The 14,831-nt window shown below is 31.5% G+C and overlaps 1 protein-coding gene across 2 annotated transcripts in view; it reads right to left on the reverse strand.

Annotated features, from left to right (window-relative positions):
* LOC130448152 (serine-protein kinase ATM) overlaps positions 1-14,831 on the reverse strand; it is a 38,995-nt gene that overhangs the window by 3,191 nt on the left and 20,973 nt on the right. For both annotated transcript variants that reach the window (XM_056785392.1, XM_056785391.1), the window contains 8 exons: positions 9,222-9,541; positions 8,031-8,404; positions 5,830-6,022; positions 5,383-5,581; positions 4,939-5,150; positions 3,593-3,988; positions 2,341-2,549; positions 837-1,207 (listed from right to left, as the gene is read on the reverse strand). In XM_056785392.1, the coding sequence (XP_056641370.1) occupies positions 837-1,207; positions 2,341-2,549; positions 3,593-3,988; positions 4,939-5,150; positions 5,383-5,581; positions 5,830-6,022; positions 8,031-8,404; positions 9,222-9,541 (2,274 nt within the window). The remainder of the gene's footprint in view (positions 1-836; positions 1,208-2,340; positions 2,550-3,592; positions 3,989-4,938; positions 5,151-5,382; positions 5,582-5,829; positions 6,023-8,030; positions 8,405-9,221; positions 9,542-14,831) is intronic.

Consider the following 14,831-nt stretch of genomic DNA (forward strand, 5'->3'; position numbering starts at 1 on the left):
ATTTTCATATAAAATTTGTCGCAAACATTTTCTGTTTACTCGAATCTTCAACATCTCTGTCATTTTGACAACGCTTAAACCATTCAAAAACACGTGGACGCGACATATATTAATTGCCATATACTTTTATCAATAAATTATAAGTTTTAGTTGCGGTTTCACGTGAAATGTTTTTACGTCGATCATTTTTAGAGGAAAACAAATGGAAACTAAACTGATTTATCTACTGACACGGTAAAGAGGACTTTCTATAGCAGCGCTAGTCTCTTTACTTAATAACCACACCTCGTATATTTATTAAAGTGCACACTATAAATTTAGTTGTAAGTATAGAAGTCGTGGTCATAATATAGTAATTAATAATAATCAGATTGTCTTGGTTCAGATCATGAAATAAATTTATACAACATACTGATGAGTCTTGGAAATATCGCAACCGTTCTATAAGCCATTAATTTCTCCTTTTGATTATAAATTATGAAAATTGAAATAAAAATATTACTAACAGCATCGCAAGTGGTTTTTCCATTTGGAAAACTGTCAAAGTTTGAATTGAAGCATATATGAATATTCGTAGGAGTGTAGCTGAATACAAACTAGAAATTGTACTAGGGAATGGTGTGGATTTTTCAATAGTTATAAGTTATGTTGTAATAGAGAATTTAATTTATTTTCTTGTGGTGTAGACATATAGAGACATTGAGGACCGACCATAACATGCAAAACTTTTGACTACTCAAAAATCAACGATAAAACAACAGTTGAATATAAAAATTTTGTTAGGTTTGTGCGAAATTAACGACAGATATATTTAGATGAATCAAAACTGAACTAACCTTAAATATTTCTCTACAAGCGGCAGGGGTTTTATCAGAAGGTCTATACTTTTGATGCGCCCCAACCGAATCTCCTCCTATTAGATACTCTCCAATCGGCATACTATTATCGGCCCATTTTAGTATACCACATCTCATCGATAACGGTACTATTTTATAGGTTCGTATTAAAAGATGTCTTGTCGTTTTTTTGTTCGACAAAAGATTATTCATTATACTGAAAACCTGTTGCATAACAGCATCTTGTCGGAGATCGTCTTGTCCTTTGACTAATTGTGAATAACATATACCGTTAGTTCCTCTGCACAGAATTTTCTTGGGTTTATTAACACCTCCAACTATTTCGTAAGTTGATTTGAACGAGGAGATACCTTTAAAAATTTCGAGGAAATCAGATTTTAGCACATATTAGATGAAATTAAAGTAGCTTGCTTGGAAATTGTGGCGATCTTTTGGTCTAAGACCTGATATAATTTTCTTATGAATATTTGGAATTTAATGAAAAATCAAATCTTTTCAAAATTATATGCTATCAAAATAGAAACTTAATAATAAGGGCTTGAATAAACACATTTATAACAATTAATAGGAAAAAAGATCATTTCTTGACTACCTATTATTTTTTGTTCTTGTTTATGACTAAAATATTAAGGACCGAAGAAGTTTAATCTCGGTAAATTTGTAAAAATTTTCGTCGACAATTATTGCTTGTAACTTTTTGAATACCCCGTATAAATTTACGATGTTTTAACAAGAATGTAAAACAGTTATTAAAAAAAAGACCATTCCTTAAATCCCTATTATTTTAGATTCTTTTATATTAAAGTGAAGTGATATAAAATACTGAAAAAGTTTTATTTATATTTTGAATCACCCTGTACTATAATTATCGAATTTTTTAAAACATCAATTAGTTTTAATAAATTTTCACATCGATTTACAAACTATGACTACAGCCGATTATTGCTTCAGAAAACATTTTCAAATATACAGGGTAGCAATTCATCAACATTGTTTGTAACTTTATAAACACACCCCGTACAACTTTACAACACAGACGTAAACCATTATTAACAGAAAAATATCATTGTTTTAAATCCAAATTATATATAAAAATAATAGAAGTTTAATTTGTACTTTGACTCACACTCACACATTAAATTTAACAAATTATAAACATAATGAAAGTGTTGATAAATAATTGATAAATTTTGACATTTACTACAAAAAAATTATAACTACAACCGATTTTTGCTGCTGTTTACATTTTCAATTATACAGAGCAGCAAATTAGTTATGGTTTGTAAGTTTTAGTTATATTTTGAATCACCCTGTATTAGATTAATCGAATGTTTTTTCAAAATCAATTAGTTTAATAAATTTTCACATTCATTAAAAAAACAACGGCTCCGACCTGCTATTGCTCCTTTATACATTCTCAATTATACAGAGCGAGGAATTTTTCCTTGACAATTATTGTCAAGAAATTATAGATGGTACTAACCGATAATGTTCGAATAGTTCTTTGTATGACTAACCGCTAATTCACAAGTAGGTACCAAAACGTCATTAAAATTTTTTATTCCCATTATTTTCTGATTGGAAGAAATATCGAATTGCTTCTTCCGATGATTCTGATCTTGAGTTTCCATATAAGCTAAACTGATTAAAGCAACACTAACTTTATTCAAATTGGTAATTTGAGCGCATAACCTGCAATAATAGAGAATGTCAGAATGTACAACTCAAATTAAAACTTTCACCAGGTAGTGCTAGTTGAACTACAATTTAGAAGTAAACTAGTCAAAAATTATTGAAACTTGTTGAGTTATAAACAAATACAGGGTTTACCGTAAGTTATACGAGGAAAAAATAACTTTGAAATTATTTTTTCAAACTACTAAAAGTAACTAGTGAAATCATCACTACAACAACTGTTAAATGTGTCTTTTGAATGTTAGGGCTAACTGAAAAATAGTTACAAACATTATAACAAACCCGAACGCTTTTCTGGCTTGACCTGGAGAATAATATAAGAAAATACCTGGAAAAGAAGGTGGTTGGGGGTAAAACTAATATTGGGACAATCTACAAGAGTTAAGACATTAACTACAACCACGGAAAATCTGCTGAATGTATTAGCCTAAGACTAATACTAAAAGGAGTCTTACCGGGGCACTTTTCCCTCAATGAATACCTGGGAGCTTATGAAATAGAAGACGAAGATCTCTGGTAGCTAACCCACATTCTGAACTTTCTAAAAGGATCTCTAAGTAAGATTAGCTCCTATGAGGAGAGTTAAGTTTCACCTCCATGACTAACCTCCAAATTTCTAGAGATTTAAAAGCATACATGGAAAATCTAAATCTAAACACCTGGTGAAGGCATTGGATACAAGTTCCTTCGGATCAACGTGACATTCAATCAACATAAATCCACAAAGTTTGATTTATCCAGACGAAATATGGCTGATTACGTACTGACCACACTCGCCTCACACATAGTTATCTAATGTCAGGGTCTTCTCCGCCAAACTGGTAACATTGCCAAACGAAGCTGACAGTAAAACATATTCTGTCCGAGTGTCCAAACTACGCTATGAGACGCCATCGTATAAAATTCAGCACGTGAAGTGAATAAAGTGTTTTAGTTACTAGTAGAATAACAGATTTGATCTAGACATTAGACTTAAATTAGTTATTGTTACTTTTGGAAAACCCTGTTTAGTAAACTAGTGTCGAAAGTATTAGACTTACCCTTTATTTTTAGTTTGTAGATTTGATAATAATCGTTTGGCTGTAGATATTCTATTATCGTTAGTAGAAGTTTTCGTTGACGATTTATCGTATTCTTTATCTTTGTGAGCGTTAGCCAAAGACAGTAAAATAGGTAAAGTGTGATGGGGGTGTTCTATTGCGCACTTTTCAATTATTTCGTTAACGTTTTTATTGAATATATCGAAATCGTCAGACGCTATATGAGGTATTAATTGAGGTAACATTATTATATATTTATAACTTGGTAATTTCGGTAGATGTTCTTGAATTGTTTCCCATATTTCGTTATTTTTTCTATTTTCTAGAAACAGCGACATTATTCTGAAAATTCTAATATCTTTGTCGTCGCTATATACCAAACACAGAAGATAGTACCTATCAAAATAGAAAAAAAACTATAAACTTAAACATAAAAAAAGGAATTCATAAATAATGAAAAAGGGAATTTAGGGACAAATCTTGGAAGAAAGGGACTTTTAGGAATCTATCATTTTACTAATAAATATCAATAATATATAAATGCGTATTTAATTTAAAATAATCTAGAACTTCTAGATTGTTCCAAAAATTGTTCAAAATGATTCTAGAGGTTCTAGAACATTGTAGATTATTCTACAAAATTTGAGTATTCAACAGAAACTTTTCGATTACATCTCAATGTATAAAACCATTCATATTTGTCTGGAATAATCTAGATTGTTTTAGAATACTCTAGCTTAGACTAGAATTATGTTTAGAAAATATTCTAGAACTTCTAGACTATTCTAGATTGTTGCTAAACTTACGAGAAACATATAGAGAGCTTCTAATTTAGTTGACATATGCTTTTAATTAGTTAAAAATGATTCTAAAGATTCTAGAACATTCTGGATTATTCTACAAATGTCTAATATTGTATAGACAGTTATCAGATATATTTTAATGTATAAAATTATTCCTGATTAATCTGGAATATTCCAGATTTTGCTAGAAATTTCGAGAATCATCTAAAACGATCCAAATTGGAGTCAAATTTTTAAAATTGGTTCAATCGATTTAAAATAATATCAATCTAAAAATCTTGTATACTGATTTAACAATTCCAAAAATAGTATAGAAATTCATCTACAGAGTTTAAAAATTTCACATTCTTAAGAAATGATTCATATAGGTCTAAATTGTTAAAATTAATTTGTTAAAAATACTTCCAGTGATTTTAGAACGTTCTGAATTATTATTAAAAAGTTTCTAATTCTATATAAATATAGTAAATTAATTAAATAGATATAAAAGGTTCTAAACATTTCTAAAAAGATCTAGAAAGTTGAAAAGTTCCATATACGTACTTAAGAGCTAATTTTAAAAGTTGATTGCATTCCTCTTTTGTACTGTTTATTTCCTGTTCATCTATATCACTATTTTTGTAGTGTATCGTCGCTGCTTTATTTTCTTCGTAAGTTTTTTTTCTTTGTTTCTGCAAACTTAAGGCGGCCTTTTTCGCTTGTTCCATATTGGCGATTTTCTTTTGAAACAAATCGGATTTCATATAAGATTTTATCTAGAAAATAATAAATAAATCGTATGTATGTATATAAAAAAGAATTTCTTCTTGTTTCGGAGGAAAATGAAAAAATAATTATTCTCCAATCGATATGTCGCGACGAACATTGAATTATCTTTCGCATTGCTAAGCTTGTTAATCGATTTATTTTGATTTGCAATCGAAAGTACAAGTGTAATTTTGGTGTAGTAGTAACAAAAAACAGTGTGTTCAGAATATCTGTACAAACCTGGAGATATTCTTTATCGGCAAAAAGTGCAAGTTTATCGTATGTATCCATCACATTTTTAATATCCTCTTCGTCTCTTTTAACGGAACCCATTAATTTTACGGAAGCCAGAAAATAATTAGTTATTATTTTCGTTCGATTTTCCGAATTGCTTTCACTCATGTATTGTCCCGTCAATTTAAGCGCGGCCGATTTCAACCTAAGGTGAAAAATTTAATAATTTTAAAATAATTATATTTTGCTTCATTTCACAAAATATAATTATCTACAAAGCCGTAAATAAGTTTGATGTCATAGTAAATACATCGGGGTAGTTCAAAAAGTAAACCAAACGATGTATTGAAATAAATAAGATAAGTGTGTAGCGTATTAGTAAAAAGTTTAGTGTACAAATTCATCCGACCGTTAAAAAACTGTTTAAATAAATAAGAACATTACAAAACTTACTTAGTTATATCTGTACTTTTGCATAATCTGTTTAATATCTGCCTTGCTACAAGCGTATTATTAAGTGACCAAGATAATTGGGCATCTATCAAATCGATTTTTGTCATAATTTCGTTATCAAGCGACCGAATCTTTTTTAAATTCTCCAAAATTATCGAACTTTCTTTGAAACGTTTCTCCCCCTTGGCCCAATCTGGAAACGATGATAATATTTTATCTGAACTTTCATGAATCATATTTAATTTATATTTCAAGATCAGGAAATTATGAAACGGTGGAAACGAGAGACAAGAACCACTAACCACATAACAGGATATCACCAGAAACAATAATAAATTTATTCAAATATGGAGAAGAATTGCTATAGATAATACTGAAGCTTGAAAAACAACCCCCAACGATTGGAAGACAGGATTACTAATTCCGATACATAAGAAATGAGGCATTACCTTATTAAGCATTGTCTCCAAAAGACGACACAGTGTAAAAGATCACAGTTGAACAATCAATATATAAACAGAACAGAGGGAGTATACATTTCCTTCCAAGACTTACAAGAAGCTTTAGACCAAGTAAAACAAACAGTTTGTGATAACAACTTGAAATAGAGAAATATACCTAAAAGACTATTGAAAAACAGCAAATAAAAGTTGGACTAAGAGAATGAGAGGTACGGAGTCCTCTAATACAATAAAATTGTCAGAATGCACATTTGCAGAAGATTTCATGATATGCACATCAACCGAAAGGGTTGTACATAAATAAGTAACACCAAGATAATATTTGAATGAGACCTAAGAAGTCTAAATGATTGCATTTTATATTTTGACAATGCACAATGGAGGAGAAGTCGACGCGGATCTAGTGCGTAGAAGCTGTATAAGATAATTTCAAGATCATTTATAGGCAAAAAAAGAAATCAGCACGAACAATGAAATGATGTAAGGATGTGAAAGTTTGGTAGTGACAAACAGAAGAAAAAGGGAAGAGATTAGTATTGAATCAATAGCTGAAACGATAGAGAGCAACAAGCTGAAACGGTTCGAACACATGGTTAAATTGACAAGTTGCAGTTATATGAAAAGTACGAGCAAATAACAAGAGGTAGACCTAATAAAAAAGAATGGACCAAGTTTTTTCACGAAAAGAAGAAACTAAGCCTTACACCTTCGGGGTGATTCTTTAAGAAGAGATATTCATATAACGAAGGTAATTTTTTTAATAAGAACGGTTTCATAGTTTGTCGATTCGTGGTACTAAGTAGTCATTATATCCATCAAAATGTTTCTATCATGAACAATTTTCCTCCACTCATTAAAAGCCCTAGACTTTTTATGGATACTTCCATCCAGCCACAAGCTGTCGGTGCATTTCAACATTCATTGTTCTGACTCTTCTTTGTTCTCAGGATTGTTATACTGACTCTATTCGTTTCAATATTATTGAGACAAGAAAAAATGTAAAATATTTGGAAATTCCACAGAATGTTTATTAATTCTAAACCATTGTATTTACCGGGTCAGTTAGTTAACTCGGTCAAATAAATATCTTTGACCATCTTTGGCTAATGACCTATATAGTGTTCACTGAAGGGTAGGAGCCACAACCAATTAAAGCAGCGCTTTCAACCCCAAAATATTTGTAAATATAAAAATAATTCTATAGATATGTAAGAAAAATTGTAACTTGAATATAAGCTCGATTCCCCAATTCAAATTTTTTAGGGGGACAGTTTGATAGAAATCTGAGTTAGAAGAAAAAAATTGGAGCTATCTGAACATTACGGTTGGTTGAAGCTTTACTTCACCAAATAAAAATTGGGTGGAAGTACACTTCAATAAAAGACATTAGCTACTGGTCGTGCCCCAACTTCGAAAACGGTACATAAAACAGTTGGATGGCCAATATGACTTTACATCAAAATCAATTTTTTTGCTTCAAAATAGGAAGTCTACTGAAACGAATACCGTTGGGAAGGGGTCTCAAGGTATAAATTATTGAAAATAAGTAAAAAATCGACTTTTTAATGATTAGTGGTTGAAGAGATAGTTTTTACTTATTTTTGATGTACTAATTTCACTAAGAGAAGAAGAAATCCTGTAATGGATAGTTTCATGTTTCAAGGGACAGAGACGCATTTAAAAACGTAGTCGCAACCTTCAATGAGGAGACGGCATGAGAAGAAGAAGAATTTTACTCACTTGCAAAGTCCAAACTCAAATCAATAATATAATTTTTAACGTCATCATCATCTACATTCTTAAATAGATAATCGTTTAGCATGACTAATCTCTGAGTAATAATCGGTTCAACGTATTGAAAATCATTCGATTTAATAAGCTTGTCTTGCGATTTCCATTTATCAAGAATCGTAATTAGATTTTTACTTTTCGAGCTTTCGTAGAAATCTTCTATTTCCTTAAGCGATTGCAGGTTTGTCAATATCGGGTATAAGTTGTGGCTGCTTTCCAAACTAACGTTCCTCACGTGGTTTTGTATAGACAGGAATTGTGATTTCGAAGCGTCCTCAAACGCGCATTGATTGTTGTTATGTAGAGCTTTCAAAGCGTAAAACCTATAATCAAGATACAATTTTATCATAATGTTATTCAAAAAACCAGAATATTCGATATCTGCGTACTTATAAAAAATTGTACCCCCGGATAGTTAAAACGACAAGAGATGGAAATATTCTCGATTCCAATTCTAACAGAGCTTATTCTTCAAAACTGAAATTATGCTAGACTCTAAATAATGAAAATTTGTTCAATTTTCCACTTCTTAAACCTTTTTAAATGTTTTTCTAAATAAATTTTGGGTTTGCAAAAGTCGTTTTACCTATCAGGTGATATAGAATACAGGAAGTGGGGCGAAAAATATTTATTAAAAGTAATGGAGGATATAGGAAGATGGCCCAAAAGTACCTGGTCCAACAGAAAATTTCGGAAAAAAATATTTTTGACGCGACTACCGCCATCTCTAGATCAGGTCAAGTACTTTTGGAACCATGGAAATTTTAGGTGAAATTTGTGCACAAAAAACTTTTCGAGTTACAAAATTATAGAAAATTATTGTTTACAGGGAGAATACAAGTTTTGAAATTGAAATCAAGAAAAACTAAACGCCCTTCTATATATAGAGTCAAAACTACTGAACAACAAACAAAAAATAAAATAATACAGCTCCATTATTTCAGATATAACAGTATCACTGTATCCGGACATCATTTTTAATCAAAACTTTTCGCGCCACAGCCTGTATAAATAAAATAAATACACGGGAAATAGAAGAATGATATAACTATATCACTTTTGTTAGTTAAAAAACTGAAATGAAACTATTAAAAAATATATAAATAAAATTATAAATGTCAAATTAAAAAAAAACCTAACCTGTACTTTTCGAAATCGAAATTGACTACTGTATTGTCAAAAGGCCGTCTCTTTTCCTCGAAATCCCATTGAGATAACCTCCAAAAACATTCGTATTCAGCTTCTTCTAGTTTAGAACAATAAATTGGAATTTGATACAAGCTACAACTTTTGAAGCTGTTGATTAAGTCCTTCGAAGAAGATGTTTGATTTGCGTAAAAATGTATGACTTGATCAAATTTTCCTTGTTCTTTATAATATTCTACTCGATATTTTGGTTGGAGTAGAAAGGATATGCCACAACCAGGTAGAGCATCGAAATCCCCGATTGCTTTGTACGCCTAGGCAATTTATTGTCAATGTTAGAAAAATTTTAATTACAGAATAAGCAATTTGCAACAGACATTTGACGTTACGTTCTTATCAGCAAAAAGAATTTCTATTCTTAACCTTTGAAACTATTTCGACTTTTGATTGGATCAGTCGTTCCTTAAAAAAGAAAATCTTTTCTCGATAATACGAACACTGAATTACATCTCCTCCGAAGACTTTTTGATTTCGACTAGCAATTGCAAGAAGAGAGGCGTAACGGCTGACCAGTTTCGATGTTACTGCATCTCTTCAGAACTGTTCAACAAAACAGTCTTCAGCTAAATGAACCAAATAGCAACAAGGAGCGGTAGTAAACCAAAATCATGTATCAATGAAAGAAACGACGTAAATTTTTTTTGTCTCTTCGAATTCCTGATAAGAGACCAATTCGAGCGTACGTCGAATTCGAGAATAGGCATCAATAAATCGTCGTAGTCTCCTGTTATATACTACGTATCGCCAACGGATCTGCAAAGGCTAAAGGAACTGCCAATACAATAAGATACACTGTTTATGTAAGCAAAGATACCAATAGTAGAGTTGAACAAGTATTAGAATATATATAGGGAAGGAATTAACATTTGTAACGAAGGTAAGAGGAGTTTTAGATATAACATTAAGAGCCACGATGCTAAAAGAACGGACGAAAGACTGGAAGGTATCTATCTGATAACAGAGTGATCATGTTTAGACTGGAGATCGATTCCAATAAGTCAGAACCCCGTAGGTATTCAAGGAAAATATTTGGGAAACATATAATATCAATTACCAGAACCAGACCAGAATGCCTAAGCAACAAATGGATCTGGAGTAAGATCTTCAATAAGTAAATGAGTAAACATTTGTCCAAGTTAAGATCTAACAAAACATCTAACCATCCTCCTATGTATATCAACGTAAATGGTGCCATCATCGAAAATGTCAAGAAATTTAAATATCTGGATTGGTTGGATAACAAAATATATAGACCCAGATATAGAAATAAGATAGCGTATCGAGCAAGCAAAAAATATCTTTCAAAAAATGAGACAATTTTTTACATACCGATCTTAAAATCCGGTACCGGATGGTGTATACAGCACCTTATTATACGAAACGGAGGCTTGGACCTTTGAGGTGAACTCACTAAGGGATTTGGAAAGTTTCGAAATATGGATCACACACACGGAAGAACGTGGTCCTGGCAGACGACAGGCTTCATGGCTGAAGATTCTTCGCGAGTGGATCAGTTTATTTAGACCCTCAGACGCTGATATGAAGAATCAGAGACAGACTTTGCTGGGGTTAGAAGAAGAGGGCACCCGAAGAAGATTTTTTAGTAGTTTGATATATATTTATCTACTAATCAGGTAATTCGTTATCCAAATTTAAAATCTTTCGAATATATGGAGATTTATAACAATATAAAAAATTCGAAAGTCATTATACTGATGCAAAAATTATCGTTCATGTATGGAAATTAATTGATATTGATAATATTTAATTCACATTCATAAAATCCCATATTGACCTCTAATTGAAAAAAATTTTTGATATAAAATCCAAGTAATCATTTAATATGCCTCATCTGGGAATCCCTAAATTAAAAATGAGCTGAAGTATATATAAACGATTTTACACGGTTCCATTTTATAAACGTATTGTTCAATAAGTGTTTTCTTGTTCAGAAATGGCTTCTTCAAGTATCCTAGTGCCGAACAAAAATATTGGTGACACATTCATAAGAAAATCATTGGAAATTCAATTAGAATTAGCAATGCGCGTGGGAGCTGCGATAAAAGAACGAGTCTACGTGTTCGATATTTCTGGAATTTTTTCGGATGCAGATATCATCGTTATTGAAAATATCAGAGTTTTGTTATCGAAAAATAAGAAGTACGGTGTTTTATCTCGAACAGCGCAATTTTCGTTCGAAACCATCGATGAGTATAAACATTATACAGATGTTCCCCTAAATTGCGACGAATTTGGTTTGTACATTTAATCTAATGTAATTAAATCGACATTTTGTTAATTCAATGTTGAAATATATTCTCTATTAATATTGTTTTCTTCATTTATAACTTTGTGATAGATCCAAAATATTTTAAGGTACTCGAGGTACAACTACTGGGTGGCGCGATAAAAAGTGCTTATTGCATCATATGTTTTTTTGTGTTAAAAAAGCGCGTGCGGGGGGAGTTTATTACCGATTACAGTTATTTCGACGTTATCCCGAGCGCGTGGTTTTGAGTGGTGTAAGCGGTTTAGTGAGGGCCGAGAGAGCATTGAAGATGACCAGCTCCCAGGTCGCCTTGTGACTGTTGCAACTTCGGAAACAGTGACCAAAATTAACCAAATTGAGCGTGCAGATAATCGAATTAGTATCCGGATGATTACCGAAGCAGTAAACGCCGATAAAGAAACGGTTCGGAAAATTTTACAAACTCTGTGCAAAGTTGGTGCCAAAAAATCTGACTCCTGACCAAAAGCTCTTGCGTCAACGAGTCTGCTCAGAATTCCTTGAAAGCTTAGAAAAAGAACTGCTGGATAAAAAGTGTGGAAGTACCGGTTATAATTTAAAAAAAATTTTTTTTACATTTTACGAATCCTTTTGCTTCCAAAAAACATGTCCTAAAATTTTATAGCGAAATTCGAAATAATAAGAAAATTATAAAAGTTTTTGGTGCTCTATAAGTTTAGAGCTACTCTTTTTTTTTAAATACTATTGTTTAATCTGCGCCGAGTTATGCTTTGTAACTAATCTCCCAAACTTTTAAAAATTCTATGTGCGTTTTATTTGATTTGTCGTATTTTACCGTAATTTACCAGAAAATTGTAAAAAAATTACCATGAGCACAATGCGAAAAAAAAATGTTAATTTTACAAACTTTTTAACTATTTTGACTTTTTTTCAATTTTTTATTCAAAAGTGGTAAATTACGATATAAGCTACCTTCCTCTTTAAAAAGCTTTTTGAATTTTTCGCTTCATATTTACCAAATTCGAGATTATCTGAGCGCAATGGGAGGCTATCATTTTTCGCAGTCTCAAAAATTATTTTCTAAATCTCTTAACAAAAAATAATAAACAAAAAGTTTTACATGGAATTATAATAATACTATTGGGTGCTCGATCAATGAAAAAGAAAACACCACGTGGCAACACTGTTTCTATCAAGTCACTGTGTTACAAGCGCCATCTCAAATTATTGATTATAGATTGTTAACTTTTTTAAATTGGGTGCAGAGTGCGGAGTTTCGGGTGCGTCAATTCACCTCCACCAGCCTGATTCGATTTGAGGACACTACTAGGCGGGGAGTTTGACTGGAGCGGTACGTTTGTCAAATAATAACGCTGATATCCTAAGTTGAGGATAGAAACCTCGCTTAGAGCAAACAAAGGCTAGTGAGAAACAATTTTAGCATTCGAAAGGTTTGAAACAAGACTGTAGTTTATCACCAACACCATTTAAAATATCCATTTAGTAACTTCTGAGTGGTTGGACAACGATAATTGCGAGAAAGGAAATTGAGATAGAGGATAAGTGCTCAACAACTCTATTTATTATAACTTACGATGAGGACGATAGAGATTATATGTTGAAAAAATTGGTCGACGAATATGAATCATTTCGGAAGATGGAACATCAGAAGATGATATAAGAAATGAAATGCAAAAAGGGGAAAAAGCTACACAAAGCCTGAACACAAAAATGACAAATACAAAGTCATAGTGGAGCCAATTTAAACGTATGAACAGGATAGACAGGAGAAAATAATAGAGGCTGTGAGAACATCGTGCAGGATATCCAGAGCATTATCGAAATGAAGATATACGACGAAAAACAGATCGAGTATGATGATGGAGCAGAACTGGTGGGTGAAGAAAGTGTTGATGTACCAAAAAATAGAAGAAGACGAGGAAGACCCTCAAGGACCTGGAAGGAAGGAATTGAACAGACCACGAAAGTGTGTGTATAGATAAGAAAGTGTACGACAAAGGAAGCTGTAGGATATTGTAGTATTTTATCAGTAACTTTAACAATATAATATTGTGTGGAGTTAATGAAAGTAGGCTTTGTGGAAAAGTCTTTAGTCGATAGATAATTTTAGACTGAATAAGAAATAATCAAAAACATTATAAGCAAACAGATGTCTTTATCGACTTTTGTATTGGACTCATTTTTTATGGTTTTTACGAAAATATATTGGTCAGAAATCTGTCAAAATCAGTTTAATTTGACTGGAAAAGAAATTTGTGACGAACATCGTAACCACGTGATAGTTTTGAGAATATTTTTTGATAAAATTATTTTTCCGTTTATATAAGGTCAAAAATAGTTGACGTTCCTATTTATTACTATACACTTTTCGGATATTAATTTCAAATATAAAACGAAACATTTAGTTTTTTTAATTCACTTAACTTTTTATATATTTATGGTTAAATTATTTCCCAGTATACCCTGTATATTCTTGCACTTTAAAAATTGAAATATCTCGATAAATAAACACATGCTAGATGACCTAAAAATTCCTACGACGCAACGAGTTTAGGGGAAGTACCCGTTTAACGAGTATTTATATAATCTGATGACAACATTTCAATGATTAGTAAATTAGACCGATCAGTGGAGTGAAGTTCTAAAATTATCGATACATCATCGAAAATGAAATTTTTTTTGTTGATATTTTGTTCTATCATTGTGAGTGGTAACTCCAAAGTACTTATGGAAGAGGACGATTTAGCAGACGCCTTCGTCAGGAATTCTTTACAAATTCAATTGAATTTGGCAAAACAAGTCGAAAATATTATCAAACAACGAATCTACGTTTTCGATATTTCGGATACGTTTAAAGAAGCCGATGATGTTGTTATTGGAAATATCAGAGTTTTAGTAACGGAAGATAAAAAATATGGAGTATTATCGCAATCGGCCCAAACTGTTTTCGAAACACCTGAAGAATATAAACAATACACAACGGTGGATTTGAAAAGTGATCAAATAGGCTTGTATATATAAATAACTCCGTTTGTAGTAATATTTTTAATTTTTTCATTATCTATGTTAATATAGTTTCAAGTACTTTTAGTCGACGTTAAAAATTATTCAGTTATTCTATTCTAATTGATAATTTTATCAATATTTTATAATTGAATATTGAATCGTCAAGTCTCTAGTCCAGAAATGTTGGACTTTGTAATGAAATGTGATGGAAAATTACTTGTGACGAATTTGTTGTGGTCTAACATAGTTTTTGAAATCACTATGATTTA

This window comes from Diorhabda sublineata, chromosome 8 (assembly GCF_026230105.1).
Source record: "Diorhabda sublineata isolate icDioSubl1.1 chromosome 8, icDioSubl1.1, whole genome shotgun sequence".
Lineage (NCBI taxonomy): Eukaryota > Metazoa > Arthropoda > Insecta > Coleoptera > Chrysomelidae > Diorhabda > Diorhabda sublineata.